The 15,306-nt window shown below is 34.6% G+C and overlaps 2 protein-coding genes across 4 annotated transcripts in view; both read right to left on the reverse strand.

The window, feature by feature from the left end:
* Nucleotides 1–3,378, reverse strand: part of LOC149799807 (uncharacterized) — a 71,308-nt gene extending 67,930 nt beyond the window's left edge. Inside the window, exon 1 of the mRNA XM_089959223.1 lies at nt 2,887–3,378. The gene's annotated coding sequence lies outside the window, so the exon portion shown is untranslated. The remainder of the gene's footprint in view (nt 1–2,886) is intronic.
* Nucleotides 3,379–7,525: 4,147 nt separating this feature from the next.
* LOC149799808 (uncharacterized) overlaps nt 7,526–15,306 on the reverse strand; it is a 38,181-nt gene continuing 30,400 nt past the window's right edge. The window contains exons 5-12 of one of the 3 annotated variants that reach the window (XM_089959218.1): nt 15,140–15,238; nt 14,191–14,232; nt 13,328–13,445; nt 12,795–12,869; nt 11,868–12,188; nt 11,132–11,452; nt 10,105–10,431; nt 7,526–9,768 (exon numbers count right to left, since the gene is read on the reverse strand). In XM_089959218.1, coding sequence (XP_089815344.1) covers nt 9,551–9,768; nt 10,105–10,431; nt 11,132–11,452; nt 11,868–12,188; nt 12,795–12,869; nt 13,328–13,445; nt 14,191–14,232; nt 15,140–15,238 — 1,521 coding nt within the window. In that variant the 3' untranslated portion in view covers nt 7,526–9,550. Of the gene's footprint in view, nt 9,769–10,104; nt 10,432–11,131; nt 11,453–11,867; nt 12,189–12,794; nt 12,870–13,327; nt 13,446–14,190; nt 14,233–15,139; nt 15,239–15,306 lie in introns of those variants that run through there. The other 2 variants (XM_089959219.1, XM_089959220.1) reach the window with 2 other exon arrangements.

Below are 15,306 nucleotides of genomic sequence, written 5' to 3' on the forward strand. Positions count from 1 at the left end.
TGGCCAGATTATGAAGTGGATCAATAAATCATTTCTAAGAAGATGGAAGCTAGAAACAGTGTCGATATTAATATTTAGAGAACATGCTTGTATTGCATTAATCTTTGTCCTACCATTGTTACCTCCAGTCATCATTTTAGCATATAACCAGAATATTAATGGGCAAGTATCCTATCAGACCTTCGAGGAGAAGAGACATCATAAGTATTAATGCTAAATAGAATTAGGAATTGCTGATGTAAACATTAATATAAGCAATTGTATAGGAGTTTCTGGAATAGAAGTATCAAATTCAGTTGTAGATATGTTAATTGTTGATGAAGCTATTGCAATAGTGGAAAATTGGAAAATACGGAGGTCGTATATCTGAAGTTGCCGCCGCCATAATACCAGTAGATGGGACCGAAGCAATACTAGCCATTTTCCAAGTAGGTGGCCTAAATAGTAAGTTTGGCAGCACTATAGTGGGTGGGTTTGAAGATGTTAATATTAAGCCGCCATGTTGAAATATACATGGAAAGGGGAAAGCAATGTTAAAAATATTAATAGGTTTAACTCAATGGGCTTCCATGGCGACAACAGGACATGTGATGTTAGTATCACACCTACTAACCAATACGAAGTCTCGAGTATCCAATATGCTACATTTACCATCCAGCACGCCTCAGTGATATTAACACTCACTCGGAATGGCCAGTATCCAGTGTTCTATTATCAATCGCCAACTCTATACCAAGAACATACTTTATTAGTAACCAATATGCGATCCATATTACCGAACATGCTGTTAGAGTGACCTACACCCTGTGATGTACTTTGCATCTACTATTCAAGTCTCACAATATGCTATAAGCACGCCGTTGAAGTGACCAATACTCTCTATACCAAACACACTCAATTAGAGCGACCAGCATCCTGATATCCAACATCCACATTAACCCATCAATATTCCCCTTGACTGGCTAACATCTATATATATATATATATATATATATATATATATATATATATATATATATATATATATATATATATATATATACGGGCGTATTTATAATTGGTATGAAAATGTACTAAGCCCTTAGGGACTTCCGAACGATTTTCGTCTTTCGACGGACGTAGGTGCTTTATGTCTTTCTGACCGGCCCTGGATTGTTATTGCGAATAATTCAAATGCTAACTATCCAGTATGTTGCTTAGTCATTGAAGGACCACTTGTCTTACTACTTCATCAAACAACACAAAGTTATATAATCGTTGTTACACAGATTTCTTTACTACTTATAAACAGAACATAAGAACACCATTGCTGGCCCAAATTATTTAATATATTAGCTACTATACAGAAACGAAACCAATACTCTTCACCTTGACCCTACCACTAGATCATTTCCCTTATTTCCGGATGTACCTACATTTGCTTCTATTTCCACCACCATTATACAAAAATTCTAAACACGTTCATATAATTTACTACTAAATTACATTACTATAATAACGTAAAATTAACATGTCGGATATTGCCTCCTACTCCTAACGTATCCGGTTGCCTAGTGGTTAGAGCATCCGCCTCGGATGCAGGACGTCGTGGGTTCGATCCCCGGCAGAGTCATACCAAAGACTTACAAAAATGGTACTAACAGCTGCCTCGCTTGGTGTTTAGCATTAAGATGTTAGTGTTAGGACTGGTCGGCCTGGTGTCATCTAACACGCAGAGTTGTCTATACTCAGTAGTCAACGATACATCAACCACACTGTGCCATCAACACACTGTCTGCATGAACAATATCCAGTGATCTACTATCCAACATCAACACCATGCCTTAAATATGCCGCTTGAGTCCCAGTTCCACAATGATATCAACTTGTAAGACAAAGTTATATACTATCCAGTACCCAAACAATACTATCAGCACACCGTTTAGTAATTCATATCCAGTTACCTACTATCTTATTTCCAAAATATACAATCAACGCACCGTTGGAGTGACCAAAATACATCATGCCATCAACACCAGTTAGAATTATCAGCATTCAGTTATGAACTATCCAACACCCACATTATGTCATTAACATACCGCTTGAATGGCTCACGCCAACTGCTTTACTGAAAGCGCGGGAGAGGATGTAAAATCAAAAGTGTACAGGAGAATGTAAACACATTATAAAACAAAATTATCTTTCCTATCTCTAAAAAAGCCTTATACCTACTACAATGTTTGCTACTGGCTTAGTAGAACTCGAATCCTATGCTATCGGTGTGCTGTGCAAGCATATTCTACATTGATATTAATTCATTTTGTAAACTTTTCTTAATATTGTTTTCTATTTGACCGTTTTGTGAGGCACAATCATCAGCTTCAAATGTAAGACTGTACTTCTATTTGACTGACCTCAACTTTATTTCTCTCACTAAAACTTTACATATTGTTTCTGGATCAATACGCTGTGCAGCAAGGTGTGTTCCAAACATATTCAGTGTCAAACCAAGCATGCTGACTCATTTTGTTTTGAACGATTGCGATATACCGTGTTAGCTGGATTAGATCTCTGAAAGTCCCTTTGGATTATTCAATTTTATTATTCCATCTCCTTCAGACGCGAAGTGAAAATATTACCAATTAGCTGTTTTTGAGATTAGAGTTATTTTACCTTTGTGTAAAAGGAAATAAGAATTTATGCCAAAACTAAAGGTATCCACTTGTAGGGTTGTAATATCTAAATACATCACAAAGACCATTTGCGTCCATTTTACTGTTTTCATTGTTTTAAAGTCATCACTGGAACGAGTCTATAGAAATCGCTTCCAAAACAAGCCAGTACATGTTCTAATGTTAATCCAAGACAACGTTGATGAATAAATGACATACGATATTGTCCACTTACTATTGAATCTGATCGAATACAGTATTTCTTCTCCCACAGTTTTTGATCTTGACTTCCAGAGGGGTAATCCACATTAATCACAATAGTCCATGATGTCGTCCTTGGGAATGTAGATGGCTACCCACGACTGTCCCTACAAAATAATCATTAAGTAGCCCAGATGAATGTTTCTCACATTCAATCCACTCACAGAATGACCTCCAGAAGAACTACCGCTAACACTTGCACGGATAAATGTAAAGATTCCAAGTTTAAAATCTCTGCAGAGAAAAAGGTCGCCTTTATTATTGACTTCGTATAGTCTGTGTCTGTCCGAGTTGATATGCATAACTGGTGGGAATTTTGTTGCTTGTTCTGGACAACATTTAAAGATAAGCAGTCCGTCGTATCCTGAGGCACTGTGTAAGATGCCACTTTAGGATTGTCTCGAACATGACAAAGATCACTATGGGCTACTGAACATTTTTCTGTTTATAAGGACGGGTTTTTAGACGCCAGCAATTTTCCCCAACGACCATAGCGCGGAATGTTTTGATTCTTATTGATTACCTCATCGGGAAGATACTATCATATACCTTATGTGAAGCTATATTTTATCCACTTAAGTCGGGCATGTATTATACAACACAAAGCATACATGATTCCAATCCATAAATGGCGTTTGCTGCTGTAAGAGCGATCATTTAAACGAGGATAGCGGTATTACATTACTTATAAGGGATACTAGGGACGTTATTGACGGATAGATCATATACTTTTGTTCGTAAGGGGTTTAACATCTTTTGTGTAAACTTTATATTAAAGTCAATACGGTGTGGTTAGAAACTGCGCGGGTGCTGGATAGTCAAACGACTTAGTGATTATATAGTGTGGTTTTTATAGTAGATAAGTGGGTGACGGTCAATACAACGGCGTGTTGATGATATAGAAAGTATTGGTCACTGCAAGGGCGTGTTGTTGCTATATAGTAGGAGTCGGAAAGCAGATACCTGGGTATTGAACACTTCAACGACATGTTCTAAGAGCGTGTTCAATAGTAGCGTGATGTATTGGTCACTATAAACAACTTACTGGTTTAATACATTTGTAGTTGTAAAATGGCATCAATCCTTGTCGGCATACAGACCTATCATGATAAACTGACGAACGTTTAGAACATATTCCCCGTGGCGCGATGAAATCCACGCATGTAAAAATTTGAAAGTTTTAAATATGAGATTTCCAAAATAATGTGTGTCATGTTCATAGCAATCATCTATGTATTGCGGGAGAAGAAGCGATCACTCGTTTATTCTAACATATATGAAACAACACCACATGACGCAGAACAGTCTCAAGGCCACCACGCCAATGAGTCTGAAAGGCATTAACTCAATACAGATGAAACTTCAACATGTTTAAAACTTTCAAAATGATGATGCATGTTATATACACTGTCGTTTTTGCATATCTACTGTTATTACATAAGGTGCCTTCTTGTACACTGCCAAGCGTGGTTGATCAGTCACATGTAATCAATGTGTCACGGAATGGTGTAAATGTTGTTAATTAAATACATGTACTCGGGTTTCGTTTCTTTTCTCTGTACAACGATACCCGAGGGTGATTATAATATGGTCTATGTATTTCGAAATCGTGAGTACGATTCGTCCTGTGCCACACGTGCAAGGTGCCTTTGATAAAGAATAACGAAAATTCTAAAGGTATAAATACGTTACTACATGTAAAGGACCTTTACAATACTAATGGTTTTGTCAGCAAGCGGCCTGCTAAAAGGATTCGCACAACTCCAGCTGTAGGGGTAGGTAATGTTTTGGGTTTTAAGTGACAACTAGTGTATTACCATATTTGCCTTTGCATGTTTGTTATAGTTTTCTTTACATACCATAATGCGTGCATTTTTTATTCTTGTTGCGGCGTAGTGCAGGATTTGTATTGGTAATGTAAAGTTACATTTTTTTTAAAAAAAAAGTTGTTTACTATTGTCTTATCGCGCAGGGTTAGGTTTACTATTGAACCTCTGTTTTGTAATTGCCATAATAATATAATCTTTATAACTTACCATGTATAACGTCCTTACGTTATGTCTGTATCAAGTTTAGTACACTATATCGGGTATATTTTCAGCTGAGTGTTTTGATGGTAGGAATATCCGGGGTGTCCGGTGTTGTCAGAGGGTAGAAACGTCCGTGTGTCCGGAGCGTTTAAGGTGCCGGAGCGTCTAATGTCTAGCGTCTGGAGTGTCCAGAGGGACTAAGGTGACCCAGCTGTAGAGCCGTCAAAGGACCAGGGGGTCCGGAGGGTCTAATATTTCAAGTGTCGGGAGGGTCTAATGTTTCAAGTGATCATAGTATTCCGAGGGTCCGGAGTCTATATTGGTTGTGAAATTGATTCAGAGGAGCTGTGGAGCGGATAAGGTGCACGGGTGACGGAGTGCATCTCCACACATGTATTTTTAGCTGTATGCTAATTTTGGGTTAGTAAGACCCAGTGTATTATTCAGGACTGGAAGGATAGATTGTATATCCGTTCTTGTTTAGTGACATAATTTCGCTACCTGAGCGAATACATTTTTTTTACTATGTGTAAACGCTTACATTGTTTACTATTTGAGTGAACTATATTCATCATTCCATCATTGAATCATTTGTGAAATCATTTATCCTGTGTTTTAGGGTTACTGACCTAAATTTATTTGTATATTTTTTTCATCTTTGAAACTGTGCGTTTTTTGTTAAATAGATCCAATATTTGGATTATAAATACGCACACATCTTCATCATCCACTACTCATATAAATCGCCACATTAAACCATATATCTGTGTCGTCAAAACGTGTTCTGTTGTTAATCCGAAATATCCCACCCGGTTATCTTGTTGCACAATGCACTTAATTTAATGACATTTAACCCAGTACCCTTAGTATTTCATTTATGTCAATCCAATTGAGAAGTTCATAATAATAATTAGTAGTAAGATGGATGGAAAGCAGGCATACAAATATGTGTATGTATGTATGTATGTATGTATGTATGTATGTATCTATCTATCTATATATATATATATATATATGCATAGAGATACAAGTACACAGACAGACAGACGACAGAGGTGAAGAGGGAGAGTGATACATAGGAGAGGTGTTCCCTGGATCATACAGAAGGACACGTGATGATATGAAATGAAATTTCATATGGCAATTTATTATTATTATGCAGGTTATATATTGATATTTGAACCTGGGTACCCGAATTATGGCACAATTGCCTTCAGTACATGCACCAAATCCCATACTTTTTCTGCTCAAAGAAAATGGAACATAGTCATGTGTATATGTGTATGTGCATGGCATATATGGCGACCCAGAAATGTAAATCTCATCTAATGCACGGTCACTGTGGATTCTTCTGACACAAATCGAGCATACAGAAGTTAATATGGAGAGTTGCAAAGCAAAGTGGGGAAGGGCTAAAGTTGGGTAATATAGGAAGATGTGATAGAACATAACATTAAATTATATAAAGATAAATATTATTATCAAAGAAGCAAGAGAAGTTTGAATTCATCCTCTACAGGACTCATGGTACAAATTCAGTTCCCATCCTAAACCTATGTAAACACAACGCTATTAAAAATTCAATAACGTTATATTTCTGAGTGTTCATAATCAAACCTATAAGAAAAGACAATGATAAGAGCCGCGGCATTTTCTGGACCTACATGTATTTTCAATTCCGTACCAAAGAGTCAGGTGATAATTTCAGCAATGAGTGTTCCAAATTCAGGACTGTTAAAGACTGAAAGTCCATCAATTAAACAATGTTTCTATTTTTTCAGTTACAACTAGGATACGCTTTCAAAAGATTATTTTTATTAAAATTTAACTTTCTTTATCAACCAATCCTGACCGGCCAAACCCATATACATTCTATTTTATCTTCACCAATTTCCATACAATTAGTACCGTGTGTCCTATATTCACCCTTGATTTTCTTAACAGACCTAGGAATAGTAGTTCAATGCATAGGTAAGCAAAGCGCATAGTTCTTGTCTAAGATTGCAAGAATTAATATTGAATTATATTACAAATTCATAATCACCAATAAAGGATTGATCGTTTGTTTTGAAAAGAAATGAACTAAGAAAGCAAGCACCAACATCGTACTTAAAAAGGTGAATAAGTGTACTTTATTACGCTTTGGAAGGATTTGTCTCTCTTATCACTACTAATGCTTAATATAAAGCGGAAGAACTGTGTAGACGACATTATAATCCATATGTCACCGTGTATTTTTGTGTGTGCGTCTGTATACAACAGAGACAAGCAAAAATATAATTTTGTCTACGGCAAATTTTACTTACATTGACATGACATGAAATAGTTATCACTGGTAAGAATGAATGCTTTTAGCCTACTAACCATAGTAACATATACTTTTTCAGGCTGCAGTAATATCAGGATACTATTGGTTTCAAATGTTGTATTGGGTTCTGCTTCTTTTTGGTATGCAAGGTTTGAAACGGCAAAACTGAAAGTAACATAGCAAATATAAAGAGTGAAATAGTACGAGATTTTGAAATGTGTGTATGTATATGAGTATTTGTGTGAATACTTTAAGGATACGTAAACAAATCAAGACATATGGACACTTTTTATTTGTAGTATACTATTTTCATAGGAATTACAATGAAACTTCAAAAAAACATCATAATCATTGGATATCTACTTTATTTCAGGTCTGAGTCTCACGTTTGCCTAAAGGAATATACTGGTAAATTGTTTCGAAGAGATTCAGTCATTCAGACCTAACTCTTACATAATGTAACCAAACAGGAAACGTTGCAACATTATCGGTGTGTTTGGTGGTAAATGTAATACACTGGGTCTCTCGGGCCTCTACGTTTGCTGCCAAACAAAAAGGCTTGGGTGGGGTCTAGTACAAAATTATATTCAAGTTTGAAACCCACAGTGCACTTCTTGGGAGTACATTTTTGAATGCCTCTTCAAAATGTCTGAGAACAGAATGGACGGAAGAACACACACTGCATAGGTCCTTTTCACAACCCACCTATTATGGCTTGGAAAAGAGATTATACTCAGATGACTTTCAAACTAAATAAAAAGCCAAATCTCCTCATTATAAAAAGTTGCTCATGTTGTGATTCTGTATCGTTTTGTCCATAGATAAGATAAAAAACATATCAAGACATAGAAATACGAGGTTTGATAAAATCTCTTTAATAAAAATCACAATGAAATTTCAAATAAATTTCCCCATGTTTTCCCCTTGAACTACTTAGTGTTTGTTTAGCTTACATATCCCAATGAAATAAATGGAAGGTGAGACAGGTATGAAAACAACAATGAATCACTGACTGAAATGGTAACTTTCTAACAGACAAGAGATCGATATAGGGTTGAACTTGCTAGACAACTTTGAAAACGTTCATCTGTGTTTAAACGTAAAGGAGCCAAAGCAGGACGACTGAAAACAAGAAAAAATGTCCGAAACAATAATTAATAAAATACATCACAAAGAAATGAAACGAACTCAAAAAATACAAACCATTTGGTCAGGATGAAAGCTACTTGTATACTTCAACGCGCGTGAGGAAAAATGTGTTATTAGCGAAGATGTATCTCCCTAAGAACAAAGGACAAATTCAACCACACCAATATTATTAATGTATTACTAGAAATAATTTAAGTCTGCGTTCAGTTTTCTAACTTTTGCAGGTAATACAACAACGTATCGAAGACTATAAAACATAATCAATGCATTTTACATAGCGGTATTTAATTATGTTCTCACTGCATACAGTGTTACCAGTGGTAGAAACCGTGTAGGATAGTCCAGTAAGTTTGGAAATTTATTTGACATCAATTTGAAATAGGAAACTATTTCTAATCGAGTATAATATCAAATACAACATTATTTTAAGGGATACAATTTCAAATGATTGACTACAAGTCGAATCTCAAGCTGAAGAGGACAAATCTTTCTAATTGGGTACGCAACGGAAGTCAAACATAATTTAGACCAAGAGAGAAAGTATCAAGCACTAACTGCATTGGTGCTGTGTGCACCTTGTGGAAATAATCTACAATTGTGGAGGTACGATACGAATTCTTGCTTTCAAAATTGTCGTTTTTTTAGGAAATACATACTTTTAAGTTTCTTCGTTTCTACGTTAATCTCTAAAGATTTCATATTTGCTAATGAAACCTGAATACTTCTTGATTATTGGGTTTTTCAAATTCCTCATAATTATCCATGAACTTAATTATGGAAACAAAACGTCAAAAGAAAACTATTTTACTTATCGCACAGTATTGTAAATAACATCTCATTTCTCCAGTTCAGGGGATAATGCAACTTTGTCAAAGATACCACTCCTAATATCAATATAATTGAAAAATAAGTTTTAGAATATATTGTTCTAAAGTATGGTGAGTTCAAAGAACATCCAATCCTATAAAGGTAATCATGTTGTCTAGAATGGCAAGTAATTCATACCTAAATGTATGTATGTATGTATGTATGTATGTATGTAGGTATGTATGTAGGTATGTGTGTGTGTGCGCGTGCGTGCATGCGTACGTGCGTGTGTGTGTGTGTCTGTGTGTTCGTTGTCATTCCCAAAGAGATGCTATCAATGCTAGTCAATCACAATAATTTTTATAAGTACAATTAGCTTTCCGTGGCAAATCGCAAACCCCATAGCAACTGTCGAGGTTTTCAAAATAAAAATGTTGTTCGGGTTGATCTGGCTGATGACACGGTCTCTCCTCTGGATATGACTCACTAGAACAAGTTATGAACTTGTTGCAGAAATACGGATGTCGATAGTTGCATCTAGCCTTACCTTCACAGAAACTGCCTGAAACAAAACAATTATTGTTTCAAACTATATAGCTACTTGGTTTAACTTCAACCGAAAAGGTTATTATACCGTTCTGATCCCATTTGATAAGAAAGTACTTTTGATTGCGAACTTAATATTGACCAAACATTCCTTTTCTTGAACCAAAGAGTGAAGTGAATTTATATAACACGAGAATGAAGTGTTTTATCATATAAGGTCATTTATAATTATGATATTTTGTGAACGATCGTTATGCTTCCAAGTTGTTGATTCATGTTTATTCATTAATATATAATAAAAATAACATTGATAACAAAATATATGGATGGAAAAACTTTATTAGAAAATAACCTGGAATCATTCCAACGCAGAGAGCCTGTGATGTGAATGTTTCGCCTTTCGCTTTATAGCTGCATCGGAATTTCCTTTTGTCGACATTTACTGTTTGATCTTTACGTATAAACGTAAAAGACCGAGTTTTCCAACCGACGTTAGTGAGTGGGTAGGAAACTGAATTTGTTTCACTCCATATTTCCCAGAGGTTATTCCCGGAACTGGACATCTCTAGTTCGAATTGTGCTTTCGTACAGCCTGTCATTGCCACACATGATATGTTACCACCTCTAGTCTCAACAATACCATTACCTTCTACAGCTATCAAAGGTTTCTCCGGATAATCTGTTAAAAATTCGAACATATCAAGCTTTGCAATTAGGTGATTTAATTGTTGCAAAATACATGGTATAAGCATGAAGAGAGACATTTGAAAAACCTCTGAAGGAACGCAGGAGGCATTAAAATATATTTATTTTGCAAATTAATTCATTTTCAAGCTACTTATTCGATTGCATTGTAGTCATTTTAATTTTTTCTGAGCCTCAAAAATATATCACAAAAGAGACAAATTAAAGTGCCAATGAAGTTAAAAAACATTTGACATTTTCTATTGATAAGACAAAGTGAACTGTCCACATTTCTGATATTGCCTTATACTATTAGTAGTCGTTATTACAGGCATAATAAATCGACTGTCTTAACTTGAATATAGTTTATTATATAATATCGCACAATCTTTTGGCTGTTTTTTGTACAATTGGTGGTCTTCAGTTTCTCCGTTAATGTTATTTTAATACCTTAGTCATATTCCATCGGCTCTGCTTTAAGTCTGATATATTCTTTTATTATGTGTCAGGAATATTTCTTTCTACTCAAATGTTCTCCAATATAATACATGGATAGCACTTTCCGTTCTATTTTGTGTATATTTATATATACGAAGACAGAAAGAGAAAAAAATGAGTAATTAAGCACGAAAATCGTTGGCCCCCTATGCACTCGGGGAGGACTTAAATTTAAGGGTTTTCGTATTTGTGTTTACCTATGACATTTATGTACACTTCATACACTGTTGATGTACCATTCATTGTTACCGTGATACTGTAGCTGCCTTCATGTGAACAATCCAGATATCGAAGCTCTAACTTAATGTCGAGAATACCATCTTTAGACCATGTAGCTGAGAATCCAGGTGTTGTCTGCAGGTTGATAGGGCGGATTATTCCACTCACGTTCACAAGCAAGTTTTGATTGTCACCGGATACTTTACGAATGATTACAGAAGTATTTTCAGGGTTTGAAAAGGAACACGTTATTGTACTCGTGGATGTGATGTTTAAATCCATTTGGCATGGGCATTGAGCTGCAACAATGTTCAGTAAATGATCATTCTATTGTAAAACTAAATATGCATTAGATAATAAATTCTCTTTAATTCTTAAACGTTGATCGTATTGTTCGTACTTAAAGTTATCAATGATACCATTACTGGTTTTAAGTAATGATGTCCTTATTTTTGGTTTGAAGAGGTAACTTTATTTTTCAATTATCCCTACTCATTTACTAACCATTGCGCCGGAAAGAAGTCCAAAATAATGCTTGCCATGCTTCATTGGGCATTTTCCGACGGAAACATTTACTAGAGAGGTGTTATGTTTAGCTCATAATGCTTTATCTTCTGCGAGGTTCATACTCTGTGACAGTAGATGTAAATGCACCTTTATTGCGCGTTTAAATGTATGTATTTTGTAGGAAGGTAAACCATTTTTTAATCTTACCTAAAACATTAACTCTCCAGAAGGATTCTATGAAACCCTTTTCATCGGAAATAGAAAGAATATTGTAGTTTCCTTGATGGCTGCATTGGGTGTCCGAAATGTGAACAATAACTTTAATCTTTGCATCTTCAACAGAAACAGTGAAGTTCATTTTGCTGGATGAATCATATACACCTTCATTTGTGTCATTAGTAAGATCTCTAACAGTGAAGAGAATCACTTTACCAGTCACCATCTCTTTTATAAGGCGAATTTCGCCTACGTGACTTAGATTTGGGTAGTACTGGTAATTGCATGCTGTTCCCCTCCAGACTGTACATCCTGAAAAAATATTAGACTACATATTTCATTTTTCAACTGCATACATTCGTTTGACCCTTCCGAATATTTTGTTCCAAAATGTTTTTCAGCTATGACAATAACCTGTATTTTAAACATGTCTACAGTTGCGTTTATCTTTATGCTGTATGTATTTTCCGCATGTTAAAAACCAACGTTTTCTCACTGATACGGTCAAACCGAAACCGCCTTAACCATTATCATATTTAGTCAGATTCAGGGTGTAAAAAGGTCAATTTATTTATTTCTTACTTTAACGAACTTGCCGAATTTGTGAAAATTCAAGGAAAGCGTATTCTTGAATAAATAAAGAGAGATCCCATGTATTCTTGAATTTGACTATACGATTGCAAAAGGATATATAAATAGCATAAAACAGTGAATGGCGAATGATTATTATTTATGAATCAAGAAAGGTGCGCACATTTAAACTAACGCATACTCACGTTCTTATTACCGTAACTACCTATCTACATATATACATATATAAAGGATGTTTTCAACTTTGTATTCTCTCTCTCTCTCTCTCTCTCTCTCTCTCTCTCTCTCTATATATATATATATATATATATATATATAAACATTTACCTTGTACTGGCAGAGAGGGTGACGGTGTCGGCGACGGAGGTCGAAAAATGCAATTTGTTCCAGGTAACTTGCATACTGCGAAAACATTACATCGGTTCAATTGGCAACACAAACTTTTGTTTTCAGTGATCATGTATCTACGTTTGTTTTAGTTTACCTGACCGGGCGTTTAGAATTTATCATAATGGTGAAGAAAGACATGGTTCGTTCTTAATTTATTATAGTTCAGGTTATGTATGCAGAACAGTAAACATTCTTATTGTATTATATGTTCGTATTGATTCATACTGAGAATCAGTTCCATCTAATATAAGACAATTACATTAATATGGTATATTGAAGATCTACCTTATATATGCATTGTACGTGAGAAAGCAATGCTAAATTCTCTGTTGCAATTAAATGAGATTCGAAAGACACACTTATGTTGTGGAGATTTAAAACCCAAATATAATGACATTACGTATTAGCTGTTAGAACCCAAAAAAACTATTATTTTCATTTATAGCCTATGGAGCAATACGTTAATTTACCTAAAAGCAAGCAGAGGACGATACCACTTCCAGCCAAAACAGCTACTGATATTATCGATATCACATGGTTGTATCTCCGGCTTCTACTTATTGTCATATCGGGTTCTTCTGGGTCCATCTGTAAATGGAGAAATTTTTATCACAAGTATTAACCTTTACAGTTAGCAGTGGATCTATTTGATGAACAATGATGCATATTTCGAGGATATAATGTTCCTATTAATAACTGAAGATTTTTAAAACTCTGTAATCTTAAAATGTCAACACACTTATGTTCATAATAAGAGCTAGATGTATTGGAGCTGTATATTAAGTATGAATTAAGAAACATGAACAAATTTACAACTAATATTGTATCACGTTATTTTATCTATGTTGAAGTTAAATATTCCACTAAATACCTGCTCTGCTTTGTTGTCATAAGGATTTGTTTCCAGCAAAAAATACGATGTTCGAAAGAGAAATTAGTCAGAACCGTAAGCCGTATTTATTATTTATTAAAAAGTCTTGACTTAAACCTTTTCTCTAAACCATCACGCTTACGAATTAGTGGCGTAATTAGAAATGAAATTGTTCAATTGAAAATACAAGTTACAATACAAGTTACAAAGGACATAAGAACACGTAAAGAGATTTAAACACGGTCATTGCAAAGCTTTAAATCAAGTTAACAAAATAGTCATCGTATTCTCAACGAACGTTTCATCATCACTGACATCATCAAAATCACATAACTTTTGTATAACGAGTGTTTTTATGATTGTGTAATATTCATGTATTATTATTATTATTATTATTATAAAAGTCTCCTGCGTCGTTATAAATCAATCATGGATTAAACTCACCGTGTTTTAGTTACTTACATTAAGACCTATGTCGTTAAAGTCCGCATATTCTGAATTTTGCTGCAAGAAAAGTGAATAAAATAAGAATAAGTCAAACCTTAAATATATGCTTTGCAACATATTTCCAGAACACAAATTGTATTTGACTTCGTACGCATGATAACTGCGACAATATAATACTTAGATATTTTTTTAATCATGCACAAGTTTAAGGAAAATATAATTATTATTGATGGATAAATATTTTAAAGAGACATGTGACATAACGGAGTTAAATATGATTAGTATGTTCCTTACACTAAAATCACAGCGCAAAAATATCTATTTTAATGCAGCATAAGAAAACATATGTTTATTTACATCAAATGTAGGTATATCGCGAACATAACGCGCATAAAATATACTAACATAAGACTTTAAAAATGGCACTGTGATGTAAGATGTGATAAAATTATTTCATAAGCGGAAACAAAATCCAGCATACACTCTGAATAGATAAAGAGTTTTGTGTATTATTACGTATGTAATTTTACTTCAGAGAATTCTAATTTATGTGTGTAACAAGTCACTGTGAGTTTTCTTTACCCATGTTACTGTTTATGTTTTCTTACCTCAGGCACCCGGTGATCTATTCTGGAGTTCTATATAAATATATTTAAAATGTGCAAGCTTTGCAATATTTTTGTTTACGATATAAAATACAGGAACTTCAATGTAATTAAATGATATCTCAATTATACTTAAATGCCCCATACAAATACATAGGATATTTGTAAACTTTGCAACAGTTTAGTTTACGCTATTAAAAGGAACTTCGATGTAATTAGATCTCTCAATTTATAGTTAGGTATGCAATTGCCCACTTGTGCGTTTTTGTGAGGGTTTTGATTTTTGTACATTTCTTTGTTAATTTGTAAAAATTGTATTCAGCTTTTAATGTGATCAACTGTTTTTAAGATGGACTTACCATTTTCCTCTTCTTGGTTCCCGCAAGGTCTGACTTACAAGAAAACGATTCAGTTGAGTATCCGCTGCTTGAAGACATGGTCGAAAGAGTCTGTTCAACCTGTATATAATATAAACCTAATTCCGTAAGTACAGCCATACTACATACGTATAAACCAAACCATGTGA

Source organism: Sinohyriopsis cumingii, chromosome 5 (genome assembly GCF_028554795.1).
Source record: "Sinohyriopsis cumingii isolate HCF-2022 chromosome 5, ASM2855479v2, whole genome shotgun sequence".
Taxonomy (NCBI): Eukaryota; Metazoa; Mollusca; class Bivalvia; order Unionida; family Unionidae; genus Sinohyriopsis; species Sinohyriopsis cumingii.